This window comes from Xenopus tropicalis, chromosome 10 (genome assembly GCF_000004195.4).
Source record: "Xenopus tropicalis strain Nigerian chromosome 10, UCB_Xtro_10.0, whole genome shotgun sequence".
Classification (NCBI taxonomy): Eukaryota; Metazoa; Chordata; class Amphibia; order Anura; family Pipidae; genus Xenopus; species Xenopus tropicalis.
The window spans coordinates 50,707,741-50,725,632 of NC_030686.2; the positions used below are offsets into that span (position 1 = coordinate 50,707,741).

The 17,892-nt window shown below is 53.9% G+C and overlaps 1 protein-coding gene across 1 annotated transcript in view; it reads left to right on the top strand.

Annotated features, from left to right (window-relative positions):
* LOC101731116 (regulator of G protein signaling 9) overlaps window positions 1–17,892 on the top strand; it is a 67,045-nt gene that overhangs the window by 40,045 nt on the left and 9,108 nt on the right. Inside the window, exons 10-17 of the mRNA XM_031894210.1 lie at window positions 9,287–9,377; window positions 9,648–9,709; window positions 10,082–10,195; window positions 13,254–13,369; window positions 15,340–15,427; window positions 16,007–16,145; window positions 16,247–16,329; window positions 17,123–17,240. Of these exons, the coding sequence (XP_031750070.1) occupies window positions 9,287–9,377; window positions 9,648–9,709; window positions 10,082–10,195; window positions 13,254–13,369; window positions 15,340–15,427; window positions 16,007–16,145; window positions 16,247–16,329; window positions 17,123–17,240 (811 nt within the window). The remainder of the gene's footprint in view (window positions 1–9,286; window positions 9,378–9,647; window positions 9,710–10,081; window positions 10,196–13,253; window positions 13,370–15,339; window positions 15,428–16,006; window positions 16,146–16,246; window positions 16,330–17,122; window positions 17,241–17,892) is intronic.

Below are 17,892 nucleotides of genomic sequence, written 5' to 3' on the forward strand. Positions count from 1 at the left end.
CGTCGGTGCCATTAGTACAGTTTGGGCCTAGGGGGGACCGACCCATAAACACGTCACTGCCATTAGTACAGTTTGGGCCTAGGGGGGACCGACCCATAAACACGTCGGTGCCATTAGTACAGTTTGGGCCTAGGGGGGACTGACCCATAAACACGTCGGTGCCATTAGTACAGTTTGGGCCTAGGGGGACTGACCCATAAACACGTCACTGCCATTAGTACAGTTTGGGCCTAGGGGGGACTGACCCATAAACACGTCACTGCCATTAGTACAGTTTGGGCCTAGGGGGGACTGACCCATAAACACGTCGGTGCCATTAGTACAGTTTGGGCCTAGGGGGGACTGACCCATAAACACGTCGGTGCCATTAGTACAGTTTGGGCCTAGGGGGGACTGACCCATAAACACGTCACTGCCATTAGTACAGTTTGGGCCTAGGGGGGACTGACCCATAAACACGTCACTGCCATTAGTACAGTTTGGGCCTAGGGGGGACTGACCCATAAACACGTCGGTGCCATTAGTACAGTTTGGGCCTAGGGGGGACCGACCCATAAACACGTCACTGCCATTAGTACAGTTTGGGCCTAGGGGGGACCGACCCATAAACACGTCACTGCCATTAGTACAGTTTGGGCCTAGGGGGGACTGACCCATAAACACGTCGGTGCCATTAGTACAGTTGGGCCTAGGGGGGACTGACCCATAAACACGTCGGTGCCATTAGTACAGTTTGGGCCTAGGGGGGACCGACCCATAAACACGTCACTGCCATTAGTACAGTTTGGGCCTAGGGGGGACCGACCCATAAACACGTCACTGCCATTAGTACAGTTTGGGCCTAGGGGGGACTGACCCATAAACACGTCGGTGCCATTAGTACAGTTTGGGCCTAGGGGGGACTGACCCATAAACACGTCGGTGCCATTAGTACAGTTTGGGCCTAGGGGGGACCGACCCATAAAACACCTCACTGCCATTAGTACAGTTTGGCCTAGGGGGGGACTGACCCATAAACACGTCACTGCCATTAGTACAGTTTGGGCCTAGGGGGGACCGACCCATAAACACGTCGGTGCCATTAGTACAGTTTGGGCCTAGGGGGGACTGACCCATAAACACGTCGGTGCCATTAGTACAGTTTGGGCCTAGGGGGGGACTGACCCATAAACACGTCGGTGCCATTAGTACAGTTTGGGCCTAGGGGGGACTGACCCATAAACACGTCACTGCCATTAGTACAGTTTGGGCCTAGGGGGGACTGACCCATAAACACGTCACTGCCATTAGTACAGTTTGGGCCTAGGGGGGACTGACCCATAAACACGTCGGTGCCATTAGTACAGTTTGGGCCTAGGGGGGACCGACCCATAAACACGTCACTGCCATTAGTACAGTTTTGGGCCTAGGGGGGACCGACCCATAAACACGTCACTGCCATTAGTACAGTTTGGGCCTAGGGGGGACTGACCCATAAACACGTCGGTGCCATTAGTACAGTTTGGGCCTAGGGGGGACTGACCCATAAACACGTCGGTGCCATTAGTACAGTTTGGGCCTAGGGGGGACTGACCCATAAACACGTCACTGCCATTAGTACAGTTTGGGCCTAGGGGGGACTGACCCATAAACACGTCGGTGCCATTAGTACAGTTTGGGCCTAGGGGGGACTGACCCATAAACACGTCACTGCCATTAGTACAGTTTGGGCCTAGGGGGGACTGACCAATAAACACGTCGGTGCCATTAGTACAGTTTGGGCCTAGGGGGGACTGACCCATAAACACGTCGGTGCCATTAGTACAGTTTGGGCCTAGGGGGGACCGACCCATAAACACCTCACTGCCATTAGTACAGTTTGGGCCTAGGGGGGACTGACCCATAACACGTCGGTGCCATTAGTACAGTTTGGGCCTAGGGGGGACTGACCCATAAACACGTCGGTGCCATTAGTACAGTTTGGGCCTAGGGGGGACTGACCCATAAACACGTTGGTGCCATTAGTACAGTTTGGGCCTAGGGGGACTGACCCATAAACACGCCGGTGCCATTAGTACAGTTTGGGCCTAGGGGGGACCGACCCATAAACACATCACTGCCATTAGTACAGTTTGGGCCTAGGGGGGACCGACCCATAAACACCTCACTGCCATTAGTACAGTTTGGCCCTAGGGGGGACTGACCCATAAACACGTCACTGCCATTAGTACAGTTTGGGCCTAGGGGGGACCGACCCATAAACACGTCGGTGCCATTAGTACAGTTTGGGCCTAGGGGGGACTGACCCATAAACACGTCGGTGCCATTAGTACAGTTTGGGCCTAGGGGGGGACTGACCCATAAACACGTCGGTGCCATTAGTACAGTTTGGGCCTAGGGGGGACTGACCCATAAACACGTTGGTGGCCATTAGTACAGTTTGGGGCCTAGGGGGGACTGACCCATAAACACGTCGGTGCCATTAGTACAGTTTGGGCCTAGGGGGGACTGACCCATAAACACGTCGGTGCCATTAGTACAGTTTGGGCCTAGGGGGGACCGACCCATAAACACCTCACTGCCATTAGTACAGTTTGGGCCTAGGGGGGACTGACCCATAAACACGTCGGTGCCATTAGTACAGTTTGGGCCTAGGGGGGACTGACCCATAAACACGTCGGTGCCATTAGTACAGTTTGGGCCTAGGGGGACCGACCCATAAACACCTCACTGCCATTAGTACAGTTTGGGCCTAGGGGGGGACTGACCCATAAACACGTCGGTGCCATTAGTACAGTTTTGGGCCTAGGGGGGACTGACCCATAAAACACGTCGGTGCCATTAGTACAGTTGGGCCTAGGGGGACCGACCCATAAACACGTCGGTGCCATTAGTACAGTTTGGGCCTAGGGGGGACTGACCCATAAACACGTCGGTGCCATTAGTACAGTTTGGGCCTAGGGGGGACTGACCCATAAACACGTCACTGCCATTAGTACAGTTTGGGCCTAGGGGGGACTGACCCATAAACACGTCACTGCCATTAGTACAGTTGGGCCTAGGGGGGACTGACCCATAAACACGTCACTCCATTAGTACAGTTTGGGCCTAGGGGGACTGACCCATAAACACGTCACTGCCATTAGTACAGTTTGGGCCTAGGGGGGACTGACCCATAAACACGTCGGTGCCATTAGTACAGTTTGGGCCTAGGGGGGACCGACCCATAAACACGTCACTGCCATTAGTACAGTTTGGGCCTAGGGGGGACCGACCCATAAACACGTCACTGCCATTAGTACAGTTTGGGCCTAGGGGGACTGACCCATAAACACGTCGGTGCCATTAGTACAGTTGGGCCTAGGGGGGACTGACCCATAAACACGTCGGTGCCATTAGTACAGTTTGGGCCTAGGGGGGACCGACCCATAAACACGTCACTGCCATTAGTACAGTTTGGGCCTAGGGGGGACCGACCCATAAACACGTCACTGCCATTAGTACAGTTTGGGCCTAGGGGGGACTGACCCATAAACACGTCGGTGCCATTAGTACAGTTTGGGCCTAGGGGGGACTGACCCATAAACACGTCGGTGCCATTAGTACAGTTTGGGCCTAGGGGGGACCGACCCATAAACACCTCACTGCCATTAGTACAGTTTGGCCCTAGGGGGGACTGACCCATAAACACGTCACTGCCATTAGTACAGTTTGGGCCTAGGGGGGACCGACCCATAAACACGTCGGTGCCATTAGTACAGTTTGGGCCTAGGGGGGACTGACCCATAAACACGTCGGTGCCATTAGTACAGTTTGGGCCTAGGGGGGACTGACCCATAAACACGTCGGTGCCATTAGTACAGTTTGGGCCTAGGGGGGACTGACCATAAACACGTCACTGCCATTAGTACAGTTTGGGCCTAGGGGGGACTGACCCATAAACACGTCACTGCCATTAGTACAGTTTGGGCCTAGGGGGGACTGACCCATAAACACGTCGGTGCCATTAGTACAGTTTGGGCCTAGGGGGACCGACCCATAAACACGTCACTGCCATTAGTACAGTTTGGGCCTAGGGGGGACCGACCCATAAACACGTCACTGCCATTAGTACAGTTTGGCCTAGGGGGGACTGACCATAAACACGTCGTGCCATTAGTACAGTTTTGGGCCTCAGGGGGGGACTGACCCTATAAACACGTCACTAGCCCCATTAGTACAGTTGGGCCTAGGGGGGACTGCCCATAAACACGTCCTCGGTGCCATTAAGTACAGTTTGGGCTCCTAGGGGGGACTGACCCATAAACAGCGTCACTGGGCCATTTAGGTAGCAGTGTGCGGCCTAGGGGGACTGACCCAATAATAACAGTCGGTTCCATTAGTACCAGTTTTGGGCCCTAAGGGGGGACTGACCCCAAAACACGGTCAGGTGCCATTAAGGTACAGGTTTGGGCCTAGGGGGACCGACCCAGAAACACCTTCACGTGCCATTAGTACAGTTGGGGCCCTAACGGGGGGACTGACCCTACAACACGTCGGGTGCCATTAGTACAGTTTGGGCCTAGGGGGGACTGACCCATAAACACGTCGGTGCCATTAGTACAGTTTGGGCCTAGGGGGGACTGACCCATAAACACGTCGCTGCCATTAGTACAGTTTGGGCCTAGGGGGGACTGACCCATAAACACGTCGGTGCCATTAGTACAGTTTGGGCCTAGGGGGGACTGACCATAAACACGTCTCTGCCATTAGTACAGTTTGGGCCTAGGGGACTGACCCATAAACACGTCACTGCCATTAGTACAGTTTGGGCCTAGGGGGGACTGACCATAAACACGTACTGCCATTAGTACAGTTTGGGCCTAGGGGGACTGACCCATAAACACGTCGGTGCCATTAGTACAGTTTGGGCCTAGGGGGGACTGACCCATAAACACGTCGGTGCCATTAGTACAGTTTGGGCCTAGGGGGGACTGACCCATAAACACGTCGGTGCCATTAGTACAGTTTGGGCCTAGGGGGGACTGACCCATAAACACGTCGGTGCCATTAGTACAGTTTGGGCCTAGGGGGGACTGACCCATAAACACGTCGGTGCCATTAGTACAGTTTGGGCCTAGGGGGGACTGACCCATAAACACGTCGGTGCCATTAGTACAGTTTGGGCCTAGGGGGGACCCCATAAACACGTCACTGCCATTAGTACAGTTTGGGCCTAGGGGGACTGACCCATAAACACGTCGGTGCCATTAGTACAGTTTGGGCCTAGGGGGGACTGACCCATAAACACGTCGGTGCCATTAGTACAGTTTGGGCCTAGGGGGGACTGACCCATAAACACGTCACTGCCATTAGTACAGTTTGGGCCTAGGGGGGACTGACCCATAAACACGTCGGTGCCATTAGTACAGTTTGGGCCTAGGGGGGACTGACCCATAAACACGTCGGTGCCATTAGTACAGTTTGGGCCTAGGGGGGACTGACCCATAAACACGTCGGTGCCATTAGTACAGTTTGGGCCTAGGGGGGACTGACCCATAAACACGTCGGTGCCATTAGTACAGTTTGGGCCTAGGGGGGACTGACCCATAAACACGTCACTGCCATTAGTACAGTTTGGGCCTAGGGGGGACTGACCCATAAACACGTCACTGCCATTAGTACAGTTTGGGCCTAGGGGGACTGACCCATAAACAGTATTAGTACAGTTTGGGCCTAGGGGGGACTGACCCATAAACACGTCGGTGCCATTAGTACAGTTTGGGCCTAGGGGGGACTGACCCATAAACACGTCACTGCCATTAGTACAGTTTGGGCCTAGGGGGGACTGACCCATAAACACGTCACTGCCATTAGTACAGTTTGGGCCTAGGGGGGACTGACCCATAAACACGTCACTGCCATTAGTACAGTTTGGGCCTAGGGGGGACTGACCCATAAACACGTCACTGCCATTAGTACAGTTTGGGCCTAGGGGGGACTGACCCATAAACACGTCCTGCCATTAGTACAGTTTGGGCCTAGGGGGGACTGACCCATAAACACGTCACTGCCATTAGTACAGTTTGGGCCTAGGGGGGACTGACCCATAAACACGTCACTGCCATTAGTACAGTTTGGGCCTAGGGGGGACTGACCCATAAACACGTCGGTGCCATTAGTACAGTTTGGGCCTAGGGGGGACTGACCCATAAACACGTCACTGCCATTAGTACAGTTTGGGCCTAGGGGGGACTGACCCATAAACACGTCACTGCCATTAGTACAGTTTGGGCCTAGGGGACTGACCCATAAACACGTCGGTGCCATTAGTACAGTTTGGGCCTAGGGGGGACTGACCCATAAACACGTCACTGCCATTAGTACAGTTTGGGCCTAGGGGGGACTGACCCATAAACACGTCCTGCCATTAGTACAGTTTGGGCCTAGGGGGACTGACCCATAAACACGTCACTGCCATTAGTACAGTTTGGGCCTAGGGGGGACTGACCCATAAACACGTCACTGCCATTAGTACAGTTTGGGCCTAGGGGGGACTGACCCATAAACACGTCACTGCCATTAGTACAGTTTGGGCCTAGGGGGGACTGACCCATAAACACGTCGGTGCCATTAGTACAGTTTGGGCCTAGGGGGACTGACCCATAAACACGTCGGTGCCATTAGTACAGTTTGGGCCTAGGGGGGACGACCCATAAACACGTCACTGCCATTAGTACAGTTTGGGCCTAGGGGGACTGACCCATAAACACGTCGCCATTAGTACAGTTTGGGCCTAGGGGGGACTGACCCATAAACACGTCGGTGCCATTAGTACAGTTTGGGCCTAGGGGGGACTGACCCATAAACACGTCGGTGCCATTAGTACAGTTTGGGCCTAGGGGGGACTGACCCATAAACACGTCACTGCCATTAGTACAGTTTGGGCCTAGGGGGGACTGACCCATAAACACGTCGGTGCCATTAGTACAGTTTGGGCCTAGGGGGGACGACCCATAAACACGTCGGTGCCATTAGTACAGTTGGCTCAGGGGGGACACCCATAACACGTCGATGCCATTAAAGTTTGGGTAGGGGGATGAAAACACACAGCGTGCTGCATTAGTACCAGTTGATCCTCTCTCGCCACCCCTATTTACATACGCTCCCTGCAGCCTCGCTCATCACTTTGCCCCGTATCCAGGGAAACCCTTCTGAATAAAAATCCCACCGTTTGGCGTTTATTTTGCTGCTGGAGCTCATTCACGCAGAGAGGCACGGGCGGCACGATCTTGGCTGTTTACTGCCTCTCAGCTGCGCCCATACTCACCCTACAGCTTAAAGGGGTGGGGGTGGTTTAAAGGGGAATACAAGCATTTCTTCTAAACTGCATGGGCCCAGGGATCATCATCCAGAGATTGCGGCGCCGAATGTTATATATAATTCAGTACTCTATAAATTCATTTACCTGGATAAAGGGGAACTAAACCTGCACATTGTTGTACTAACAACCCTCTATGGGGGAGATAAGAAGGGGCCCAGGCAGTTCCACAGAAATACTACTTTTTACATTTCTTTTTTGTGCAGAATCTGAAAAAAACAGTGCAGCACCCATCTCGCCCATGTGAATGCCCCGTACTGGGCTCAACGAACGCATTATTTTATAGCATGGCCCAACTGGGGGGGAATTAAAGCTATCGCAGGGAAAATTTCCAGAAATTTGGTGAAATTCTATTTTTTGTAGTAAAAAATGTGATTCTAAATAGCTACAAAATGAATCAAGTTTCCTAAAATAGTCCAATGTAGCACAACTTGCCCTTTAGAGTGTGATCTCTCCCACGTGTCGTTAGATACAACTATAAAACATCCTAAATATGAACGCCAGGGGTCTTCTGGGTAGTTTGACACCCAACATGCCCAGGGTTGCCCAATTCTGTGCCATGATGACACCCCAAAATATAAACAGTGCATACAAATTTTCAGCTGCGGCAAATACACCCCACAAAAGCTCCTAAAAAATAGGCAGGCCCCATAAATGTATATTTTTGGAAAGCAGTGAGAGATCCGCTTAGCAGGGAGGGTGTTTGTGAGTGGGTGGCACTGGGAGGGGGGGCAGATATGACATTTGCTGGTTTTTCCTTGCAGCAGGTAGGATGTGTGTGCTTGGCAGGTGTGGGTTAAAGGCAAACTATTATTGTATTCCTAAACCAACATCACCTTTATGTGTCTCCCTGCTGTAAGTTTAGGGGGGGGGGTATGTGATGCCAACTTGGCTTGGGGGGCAGCAACCAGCTTGTAGCCAATCAGATCTGCAGATTGTTATGAGTAAATCCAGTCAGTAATAGAAAGTAAGTTCGTACACATAGTGAAGCGTTGGAGTAGCTGTACAATGGGAGGTCAGGAGCAGCTTTGCAGCCCCCCAGTGCTAATGCTCTGCTTCTCTCTCCTTCTCTCCCTGCAGATTCTCTGACTACTGAATCCCCCCTAGTGATGTGCAGAACGGGGAGGCCAGAGGCTACTGGGAGTCCCTTATACAGAGCAGCCGGGAGTTTTCCCTTCTCCCCCCAATCATAACCATGCAAACCTGTCAGGCCTGGCCTACTTTATAGGGGATTCTGTTCCCATGATTCCTCTTGTACAGACGGCTGTGTTAGCCCTTATAGGGAACCCCATAACCTGACTGCCCTTACAGTAAGGAACCCCTTCCTATGCTGATGGTGAGATCCCCTTTCCTCCCCACCCCCAATGTATCACTCATTCCCCCTCTCTTGGTAGGGAATCCCATAACCTGACTGCCCTTACATTAGGGAACCCCTTCCTATGCTGATGGTGAGATCTCCTTTCCTCCCCACCCCCAATGTATCACTCATTCCCCCTCTCTTGGTAGGGAACCCCATAACCTGACTGCCCTTACAGTAAGGAACCCCTTCCTATGCTGATGGTGAGATCTCCTTTCCTCCCCACCCCCAATGTATCACTCATTCCCCCTCTCTGGGTAGGGAACCCCATAACCTGACTGCCCTTACAGTAAGGAACCCCTTCCTATGCTGATGGTGAGATCTCCTTTCCTCCCCACCCCCAATGTATCACTCATTCCCCCTCTCTTGGTAGGGAACCCCATAGCCTGACTGCCCTTACAGTAAGGAGCCCCTTCCTATGCTGATGGTGAGATCCCCTTTCCTCCCCACCCCCAATGTATCACTCATTCCCCCTCTCTGGGTAGGGAACCCCATAACCTGACTGCCCTTACAGTAAGGAACCCCTTCCTATGCTGATGGTGAGATCCCCTCTCCTCCCCACTCTGTAATAAATACTTTCATTGGCACTAATGCTTGGGGGTCCCCAAATCTGTAGATTTCACCCTGTTTCTCGTGTGTTTGTATCTGCAGAAGACGACGGTGGATCACTACAGGAGACACGTACGTGCCGCCGCCGCCTCCTCGAAAGCGACTTCTCTTGAGAGCAGCTGTGATTATTCACGCTGTAGCGCAGCTATATATATATATATTTATTGTATATATCTATATGTGTGAATCAGCTCCCGCCCCCGCAGCACCAGACCGGGGGTGGGGGTGTTACTAGGCTGCTGGGATATGGGGGGCTATCAATGAGCTCCAGTGAATGTAGGGACTGCGCAGGCTCTGGCATGGCAAGGGTTAATCTGATTGCTTGCCATTTCCCCCATGCAGATCATGTATTATCAGCAGTCGCTTATGAGATCAACAGTGAAGTCTTCAGTGTCCCTGGGCGGGTGAGTGTCGCCCCCATCTCCTTCCTTAGCCAAATCAAACCACCGGGGGCGCTGTTTCAGTGGCTGTAATTGGGGCTTTACCCATCTGTGTTATATCCACATAGTAAAGTCTAGCACTCACACCACAGTTACATGTATGTAACAATAATCAAGGCCGTAGGGGCTGTGAACTACTACTCCCAGCATTCCCAGTGAGCCAGCTCACATAACTGATATCACATCATATCAGGAATCTCCCCAGTATCCTGTAATACTTGTGCCATTCCTTCCTGTACCCCAAATATAAGATCCCCCCTCCAGGTACCTCCAAGTCATGGGGAAGTCCTGTGCCACTGGGCCAAGCTCTTACTTGTACTCTGTGCCCCATTACAGAATGCTGAAGTACTGCGAGCAGTACTACTCCCATGACCCCATCATGTCGGGGTGCCTTCCCAGTAACCCCTGGATTACAGATGACACCATGTTCTGGGAGCTGAATGCTAAACTGTGAGTATTCCTAGAGCTGGTACCTCCAATCTCCCCCCAGTACTTACCCAGGTACAGAGCTCTGATTCTCTGTACTTCCTGCTCCTGGGCTGCTCTCTTTCCCATGGTCAGGCAGGAACCCCCCCCTGGGTAAGTGAATCCAATCTCCCCCCAGTACTTACCTAGGTACAGAGCTCTGATTCTCTGTACTTCCTGCTCCTGGGCTGCTCTCTTTCCCATGGTCAGGCAGGAACCTCCCCCTGGGTAAGTGAATCCAATCTCCCCCCAGTACTTACCCAGGTACAGAGCTCTGATTCTCTGTACTTCCTGCTCCTGGGGCTGCTCTCTTTCCCATGGTCAGGCAGGAACCTCCCCCTGGGTAAGTGAATCCAATCTCCCCCCAGTACTTACCCAGGTACAGAGCTCTGATTCTCTGTACTTCCTGCTCCTGGGCTGCTCTCTTTCCCATGGTCAGGCAGGAACCCCCCCTGGGTAAGTGAATCCAATCTCCCCCCAGTACTTACCCAGGTACAGAGCTCTGATTCTCTGTACTTCCTGCTCCTGGGCTGCTCTCTTTCCCATGGTCAGACAGGAACCCCCCCCCTGGGTAAGTGAATCCAATCTCCCCCCAGTACTTACCCAGGTACAGAGCTCTGATTCTCTGTACTTCCTGCTCCTGGGCTGCTCTCTTTCCCATGGTCAGACAGGAACCTCCCCCTGGGTAAGTGAATCCAATCTCCCCCCAGTACTTACCCAGGTACAGAGCTCTGATTCTCTGTACTTCCTGCTCCTGGGCTGCTCTCTTTCCCATGGTCAGACAGGAACCCCCCCCCCTGGGTAAGTGAATCCAATCTCCCCCCAGTACTTACCCAGGTACAGAGCTCTGATTCTCTGTACTTCCTGCTCCTGGGCTGCTCTCTTTCCCATGGTCAGGCAGGAACCTCCCCCTGGGTAAGTGAATCCAATCTCCCCCCAGTACTTACCCAGGTACAGAGCTCTGATTCTCTGTACTTTCTGCTCCTGGGCTGCTCTCTTTCCCATGGTCAGGCAGGAACCCCCCCCTGGGTAAGTGAATCCAATCTCCCCCCAGTACTTACCCAGGTACAGAGCTCTGATTCTCTGTACTTCCTGCTCCTGGGCTGCTCTCTTTCCCATGGTCAGACAGGAACCCCCCCCTGGGTAAGTGAATCCAATCTCCCCCCAGTACTTACCCAGGTACAGAGCTCTGATTCTCTGTACTTCCTGCTCCTGGGCTGCTCTCTTTCCCATGGTCAGACAGGAACCCCCCCCCTGGGTAAGTGAATCCAATCTCCCCCCAGTACTTACCCAGGTACAGAGCTCTGATTCTCTGTACTTCCTGCTCCTGGGCTGCTCTCTTTCCCATGGTCAGACAGGAACCTCCCCCTGGGTAAGTGAATCCAATCTCCCCCCAGTACTTACCCAGGTACAGAGCTCTGATTCTCTGTACTTCCTGCTCCTGGGCTGCTCTCTTTCCCATGGTCAGACAGGAAACCCGCCCCCTGGGTAAGTGAATCCAATCTCCCCCCAGTACTTACCCAGGTACAGAGCTCTGATTCTCTGTACTTCCTGCTCCTGGGCTGCTCTCTTTCCCATGGTCAGGCAGGAACCTCCCCCTGGGTAAGTGAATCCAATCTCCCCCCAGTACTTACCCAGGTACAGAGCTCTGATTCTCTGTACTTCCTGCTCCTGGGCTGCTCTCTTTCCCATGGTCAGGCAGGAACCTCCCCTGGGTAAGTGAATCCAATCTCCCCCCAGTACTTACCCAGGTACAGAGCTCTGATTCTCTGTACTTCCTGCTCCTGGGCTGCTCTCTTTCCCATGGTCAGGCAGGAACCTCCCCTGGGTAAGTGAATCCAATCTCCCCCCAGTACTTACCCAGGTACAGAGCTCTGATTCTCTGTACTTCCTGCTCCTGGGCTGCTCTCTTTCCCATGGTCAGGCAGGAACCTCCCCCTGGGTAAGTGAATCCAATCTCCCCCCAGTACTTACCCAGGTACAGAGCTCTGATTCTCTGTACTTCCTGCTCCTGGGCTGCTCTCTTTCCCATGGTCAGGCAGGAACCCCCCCTGGGTAAGTGAATCCAATCTCCCCCCAGTACTTACCCAGGTACAGAGCTCTGATTCTCTGTACTTCCTGCTCCTGGGCTGCTCTCTTTCCCATGGTCAGACAGGAACCCGCCCCCTGGGTAAGTGAATCCAATCTCCCCCCAGTACTTACCCAGGTACAGAGCTCTGATTCTCTGTACTTCCTGCTCCTGGGCTGCTCTCTTTCCCATGGTCAGGCAGGAACCTCCCCCTGGGTAAGTGAATCCAATCTCCCCCCAGTACTTACCCAGGTACAGAGCTCTGATTCTCTGTACTTCCTGCTCCTGGGCTGCTCTCTTTCCCATGGTCAGGCAGGAACCTCCCCTGGGTAAGTGAATCCAATCTCCCCCCAGTACTTACCCAGGTACAGAGCTCTGATTCTCTGTACTTCCTGCTCCTGGGCTGCTCTCTTTCCCATGGTCAGGCAGGAACCTCCCCCTGGGTAAGTGAATCCAATCTCCCCCCAGTACTTACCCAGGTACAGAGCTCTGATTCTCTGTACTTCCTGCTCCTGGGCTGCTCTCTTTCCCATGGTCAGGCAGGAACCCCCCCCTGGGTAAGTGAATCCAATCTCCCCCCAGTACTTACCCAGGTACAGAGCTCTGATTCTCTGTACTTCCTGCTCCTGGGCTGCTCTCTTTCCCATGGTCAGACAGGAACCTCCCCCTGGGTAAGTGAATCCAATCTCCCCCCAGTACTTACCCAGGTACAGAGCTCTGATTCTCTGTACTTCCTGCTCCTGGGCTGCTCTCTTTCCCATGGTCAGGCAGGAACCTCCCCCTGGGTAAGTGAATCCAATCTCCCCCCAGTACTTACCCAGGTACAGAGCTCTGATTCTCTGTACTTCCTGCTCCTGGGCTGCTCTCTTTCCCATGGTCAGGCAGGAACCTCCCCCTGGGTAAGTGAATCCAATCTCCCCCCAGTACTTACCCAGGTACAGAGCACACTCAGATCTGTATCTGGATCTCTTTCAGGGTGGAGCTGCCTACAAAGCTGCGGGTGGAGCGCTGGGCCTTTAATTTCAGTGAACTGATCCGGGACCCTAAGGGTCGACAGAGCTTTCAGCTTTTCCTCAAGAAGGAATTCAGCGGTAAGTCTAAATGCCCCCGGGGGGGGGGGGGGGTATATTGCTTTATTAGCAGGGCCACCATCCTGCTTAGCCTGGTGCAATCTGGTAGCCCACCAGTCACATGTAGCCTGGGGCATTGGGCCGGGCCAACAAGTAAAATGGGCCTGTAGTGAAAAAAATGGCCGACATGCTAGGCCTGCCCAGGCCCCACCCATTCCACTGCAAGTCCCGCCTTTTGCATTCCTTGGTTTCCCAGGCCCCCCTTGCCACAGGGCAACTGGATTCCCTCCGACAGTGGCCCTGTTTATTAGTGCCCGTAACCTGCCCATTCTGTGCCCTAACGCCAGCCGTGCCCATAACCCGCCCATTCTGTGCCCTAACGCCAGCCGTGCCCGTAACCTGCCCATTCTGTGCCCTAACGCCAGCCGTGCCCGTAACCTGCCCATTCTGTACCCTAACGCCAGCCGTGCCCGTAACCTGCCCATTCTGTACCCTAACGCCAGCCGCTCCCGTAACCCGCCCATTCTGTGCCCTAATGCCAGCCGTGCACGTAACCTGCCCATTCTGTGCCCTAACGCCAGCCGTGCCCGTAACCTGCCCATTCTGTGCCCTAATGCCAGCCGCAACCGTAACCCGCCCATTCTGTGCCCTAATGCCAGCCGTGCCCGTAACCTGCCCATTCTGTGCCCTAACGCCAGCCGCGTCCGTAACCCGCCCATTCTGTGCCCTAACGCCAGCCGCTCCCGTAACCCACCCATTCTGTGCCCTAACGCCAGCTGTACCCGTAACCTGCCCATTCTGTGCCCTAACGCCAGCCGTGCGCGTAACCTGCCCATTCTGTGCCCTAACGCCAGCCGTGCGCGTAACCTGCCCATTCTGTGCCCTAACGCCAGCCGTAACCTGCCCATTCTGTGCCCTAACACCAGCCGTAACCTGCCCATTCTGTGCCCTAACGCCAGCCGTGCCCGTAACCTGCCCATTCTGTGCCCTAACACCAGCCGTGCCCGTAACCTGCCCATTCTGTGCCCTAACGCCAGCCGTGCCCGTAACCTGCCCATTCTGTGCCCTAACGCCAGCCGTGCCCGTAACCTGCCCATTCTGTGCCCTAACGCCAGCCGCGCCCGTAACCTGCCCATTCTGTGCCCTAACGCCAGCCGTGCCCGTAACCTGCCCATTCTGTGCCCTAACGCCATCCGTGCCCGTAACCTGCCCATTCTGTGCCCTAACGCCAGCCGTAACCTGCCCATTCTGTGCCCTAACGCCAGCCGTAACCTGCCCATTCTGTGCCCTAACGCCAGCCGTGCCCGTAACCTGCCCATTCTGTGCCCTAACGCCAGCCGCGCCCGTAACCTGCCCATTCTGTGCCCTAACGCCAGCCGTGCCCGTAACCTGCCCATTCTGTGCCCTAACGCCATCCGTGCCCGTAACCTGCCCATTCTGTGCCCTAACGCCAGCCGTAACCTGCCCATTCTGTGCCCTAACACCAGCCGTAACCTGCCCATTCTGTGCCCTAACGCCAGCCGTAACCTGCCCATTCTGTGCCCTAACGCCAGCCGTGCCCGTAACCTGCCCATTCTGTGCCCTAACACCAGCCGTGCCCGTAACCTGCCCATTCTGTGCCCTAACGCCAGCCGTGCCCGTAACCTGCCCATTCTGTGCCCTAACGCCAGCCGTGCCCGTAACCTGCCCATTCTGTGCCCTAACGCCAGCCGCGCCCGTAACCTGCCCATTCTGTGCCCTAACGCCAGCCGCGCCCGTAACCTGCCCATTCTGTGCCCTAACGCCAGCCGTAACCTGCCCATTCTGTGCCCTAACGCCAGCCGTAACCTGCCCATTCTGTGCCCTAACGCCAGCCGTAACCTGCCCATTCTGTGCCCTAACGCCAGCCGTAACCTGCCCATTCTGTGCCCTAACGCCAGCCGTGCCCGTAACCTGCCCATTCTGTGCCCTAACGCCAGCCGTGCCCATAACCTGCCCATTCTGTGCCCTAGGGGAGAACATGAGTTTCTGGGAGGCCTGTGAAGACCTGAAGTACGGAGACCAGTCGAAGGTGAAGGAGAAGGCGGAGGAGATCTACAAGTAAGCGCCTTCTAGTTTGGTTTAGCTTCCCCTTTCTTCCTTTTCACTTACAGTCTGTCCTTGGCCTGGTTACTGGGGCGAATGGGACCCTAGCAACCACACCAAACCAGCTATTCAAAAATTAAAGTTCGCTTTTATGCTATAGAATGGCCAATTCTAAGCAACTTTTCAATTGGTCTTCATTATTTATGTTTTATAGTTTTTGAATTATTTGCTTTCCCTTTCTGACTCTTCCCAGCTTTCAAATGGGGGTCACTGACCCCGGCAACCAAAAAAAACTATTGAAGCTGCACTTTCATTGTTCCATTTACACTTATTTTGTACTTTTCTTTCTATTCAGACCCACTCCTTCCTAGTCCAGATTCCCATTTAAACCACTGCCTGGTTGCTAGGATAATCTGGACCCTAGCAACCGTATAGCTGCTAAAATACCAAATTAGAGAGTCGCTAAATAATTCAAGAGCTACAAATAGAGAATGAAGACCAACTGAAAATTGTTTTGGGAACTCACTCACTACAACATACACAAAGTTATTGTATAGGTTAATTTGCCCTTTACCAGTTGGCGCTTGTGTTTAGGCTGTTCCTGGCGCCGGGGGCAAGGCGCTGGATTAATATTGACGGGAAAACAATGGACATCACGGTTAAAGGCCTGAAACATCCCCACCGATACGTCCTGGACGCGGCCCAGACCCACATTTACATGCTGATGAAAAAGGTTTGTGGTTATTGTGACACAGCAGCGCTGCCTTGCTTTACGGCAGGCGTTCCCTGTATCCCCATTGGCCGGTGATGAGCAGCCCCCCTTTCTCTCAGTAGGACTCCTACGCGAGGTACCTGAAGTCTCCCATCTACAAGGAGATCCTGGCCAAGGCCGTCCTCCCACAGGAGACCAAAAAGAGGTAAGTGGGGGCAATTCCTGGGGGGGGGGGGGGTATCTGGCAGTGATGGGAAACACATTGGTAATGCGATTGGTTGGAACTATTATTCCCTTACAGCTGATAGGAGCAGCCCTGCGCTTAGTTAATGAGTTGAGTATTGTTTCTTCCAGTTTCTATGGTAACGTTTGTGAGGGAGGGATCTAATCTCATTGATTCCGTGTTATTTACCCCCCCCCCCAGTCTCATTCACTCCATGTTTATAATGAGCCCCAGTTGGAGGGGAGGGGATAAATATGTAAAGCCCTCGCACAAAGGCTTGCCAGCACTGCCAGCTAGTGGGGACTTTGGGTACTGCCGGCTCCGTTGCACAGATAAGTTCTGGGGGTTGGGAATGGCCCATTTGGGTTATTGTTCTGGTGTCAGGATGGATCAGGATATGTGGGGGGGATAAAGTCTTTTGCCCCAGTAAATATTACCCCCCTCCCTACATGAATATAACCTGTGGCCCAGTCTGATCAGATCTGTATCTGGGACCCCAGTAACAAAGGCAGATTAGAATCAGTCCCTGCGGATCAGGGGGGGGTCTCCATATTGGCAATATAAAGCCGGATCCATTAGCACCACCGCATATACCCAGCTCCCATCAGCCCCCCCTGTATAAGGCTCTGGGCAGTAACAAGCTCCTCCCTATTCCCTAAGCTGCTGTAGTACAGTGAGTACAACTCCCCGCAGCCTCCGGCACTCCCAGCCCCAGATAGCGCCCTCGATACAGTGACACAGGGCCCCTGGGTGTAACTTCCCTTTGTTTTCTCAGCAGTAACTTCCCCTTCATGCGCCGCCATCGGAGGTCCAGCCCCAGCCCCGTGATCCTCAGGCAGCTGGAGGAGGAGGCCCGAGCCAAGGAGGCCGCAAACACTGTGGATATCACTCAGGTTATGAGCAAATTGGACCGGCGGAACCAACTGAAACAAGAGGCCCCCAAACCCTCCTAAATCTCTGTACAACTCGGGGAGGTTCCCAACTAGTTCCATGGTAATAGATCCACCTAGATCTCTGTACGTAGGCTCAGCAGTAGAACTGTAGGAAGGGAGACCCAGCAGTAGAGCTGTAGGAAGGGAGGCCCAGAAGTAGGGTTGTAGGAAGGGAGGCCCAGCAGTAGGGTTGTAGGAAGGGAGGCTCAGCAGTAGGGTTGTAGGAAGGGAGGCCCAGAAGTAGGGTTGTAGGAAGGGAGGCCCAGCAGTAGGGTTGTAGGAAGGGAGGCTCAGAAGTAGGGTTGTAGGAAGGGAGGCCCAGCAGTAGGGTTGTAGGTAGGGAGGCCCAGCAGTAGAGCTGTAGGAAGGGAGGCTCAGCAGTAGGGTTGTAGGAAGGGAGGCTCAGCAGTAGGGTTGTAGGTAGGGAGGCTCAGCAGTAGGGTTGTAGGAAGGGAGGCTCAGCAGTAGGGTTGTAGGAAGGGAGGCTCAGCAGTAGGGTTGTAGGAAGGGAGGCCCAGCAGTACAACTGTAGGAAGGGAGGGCCCAGTAGGCTGGGAGGCTCAGCAGTAGAACTGTAGGAAGGGAGGCCCAGCAGTAGAACTGTAGGAAGGGA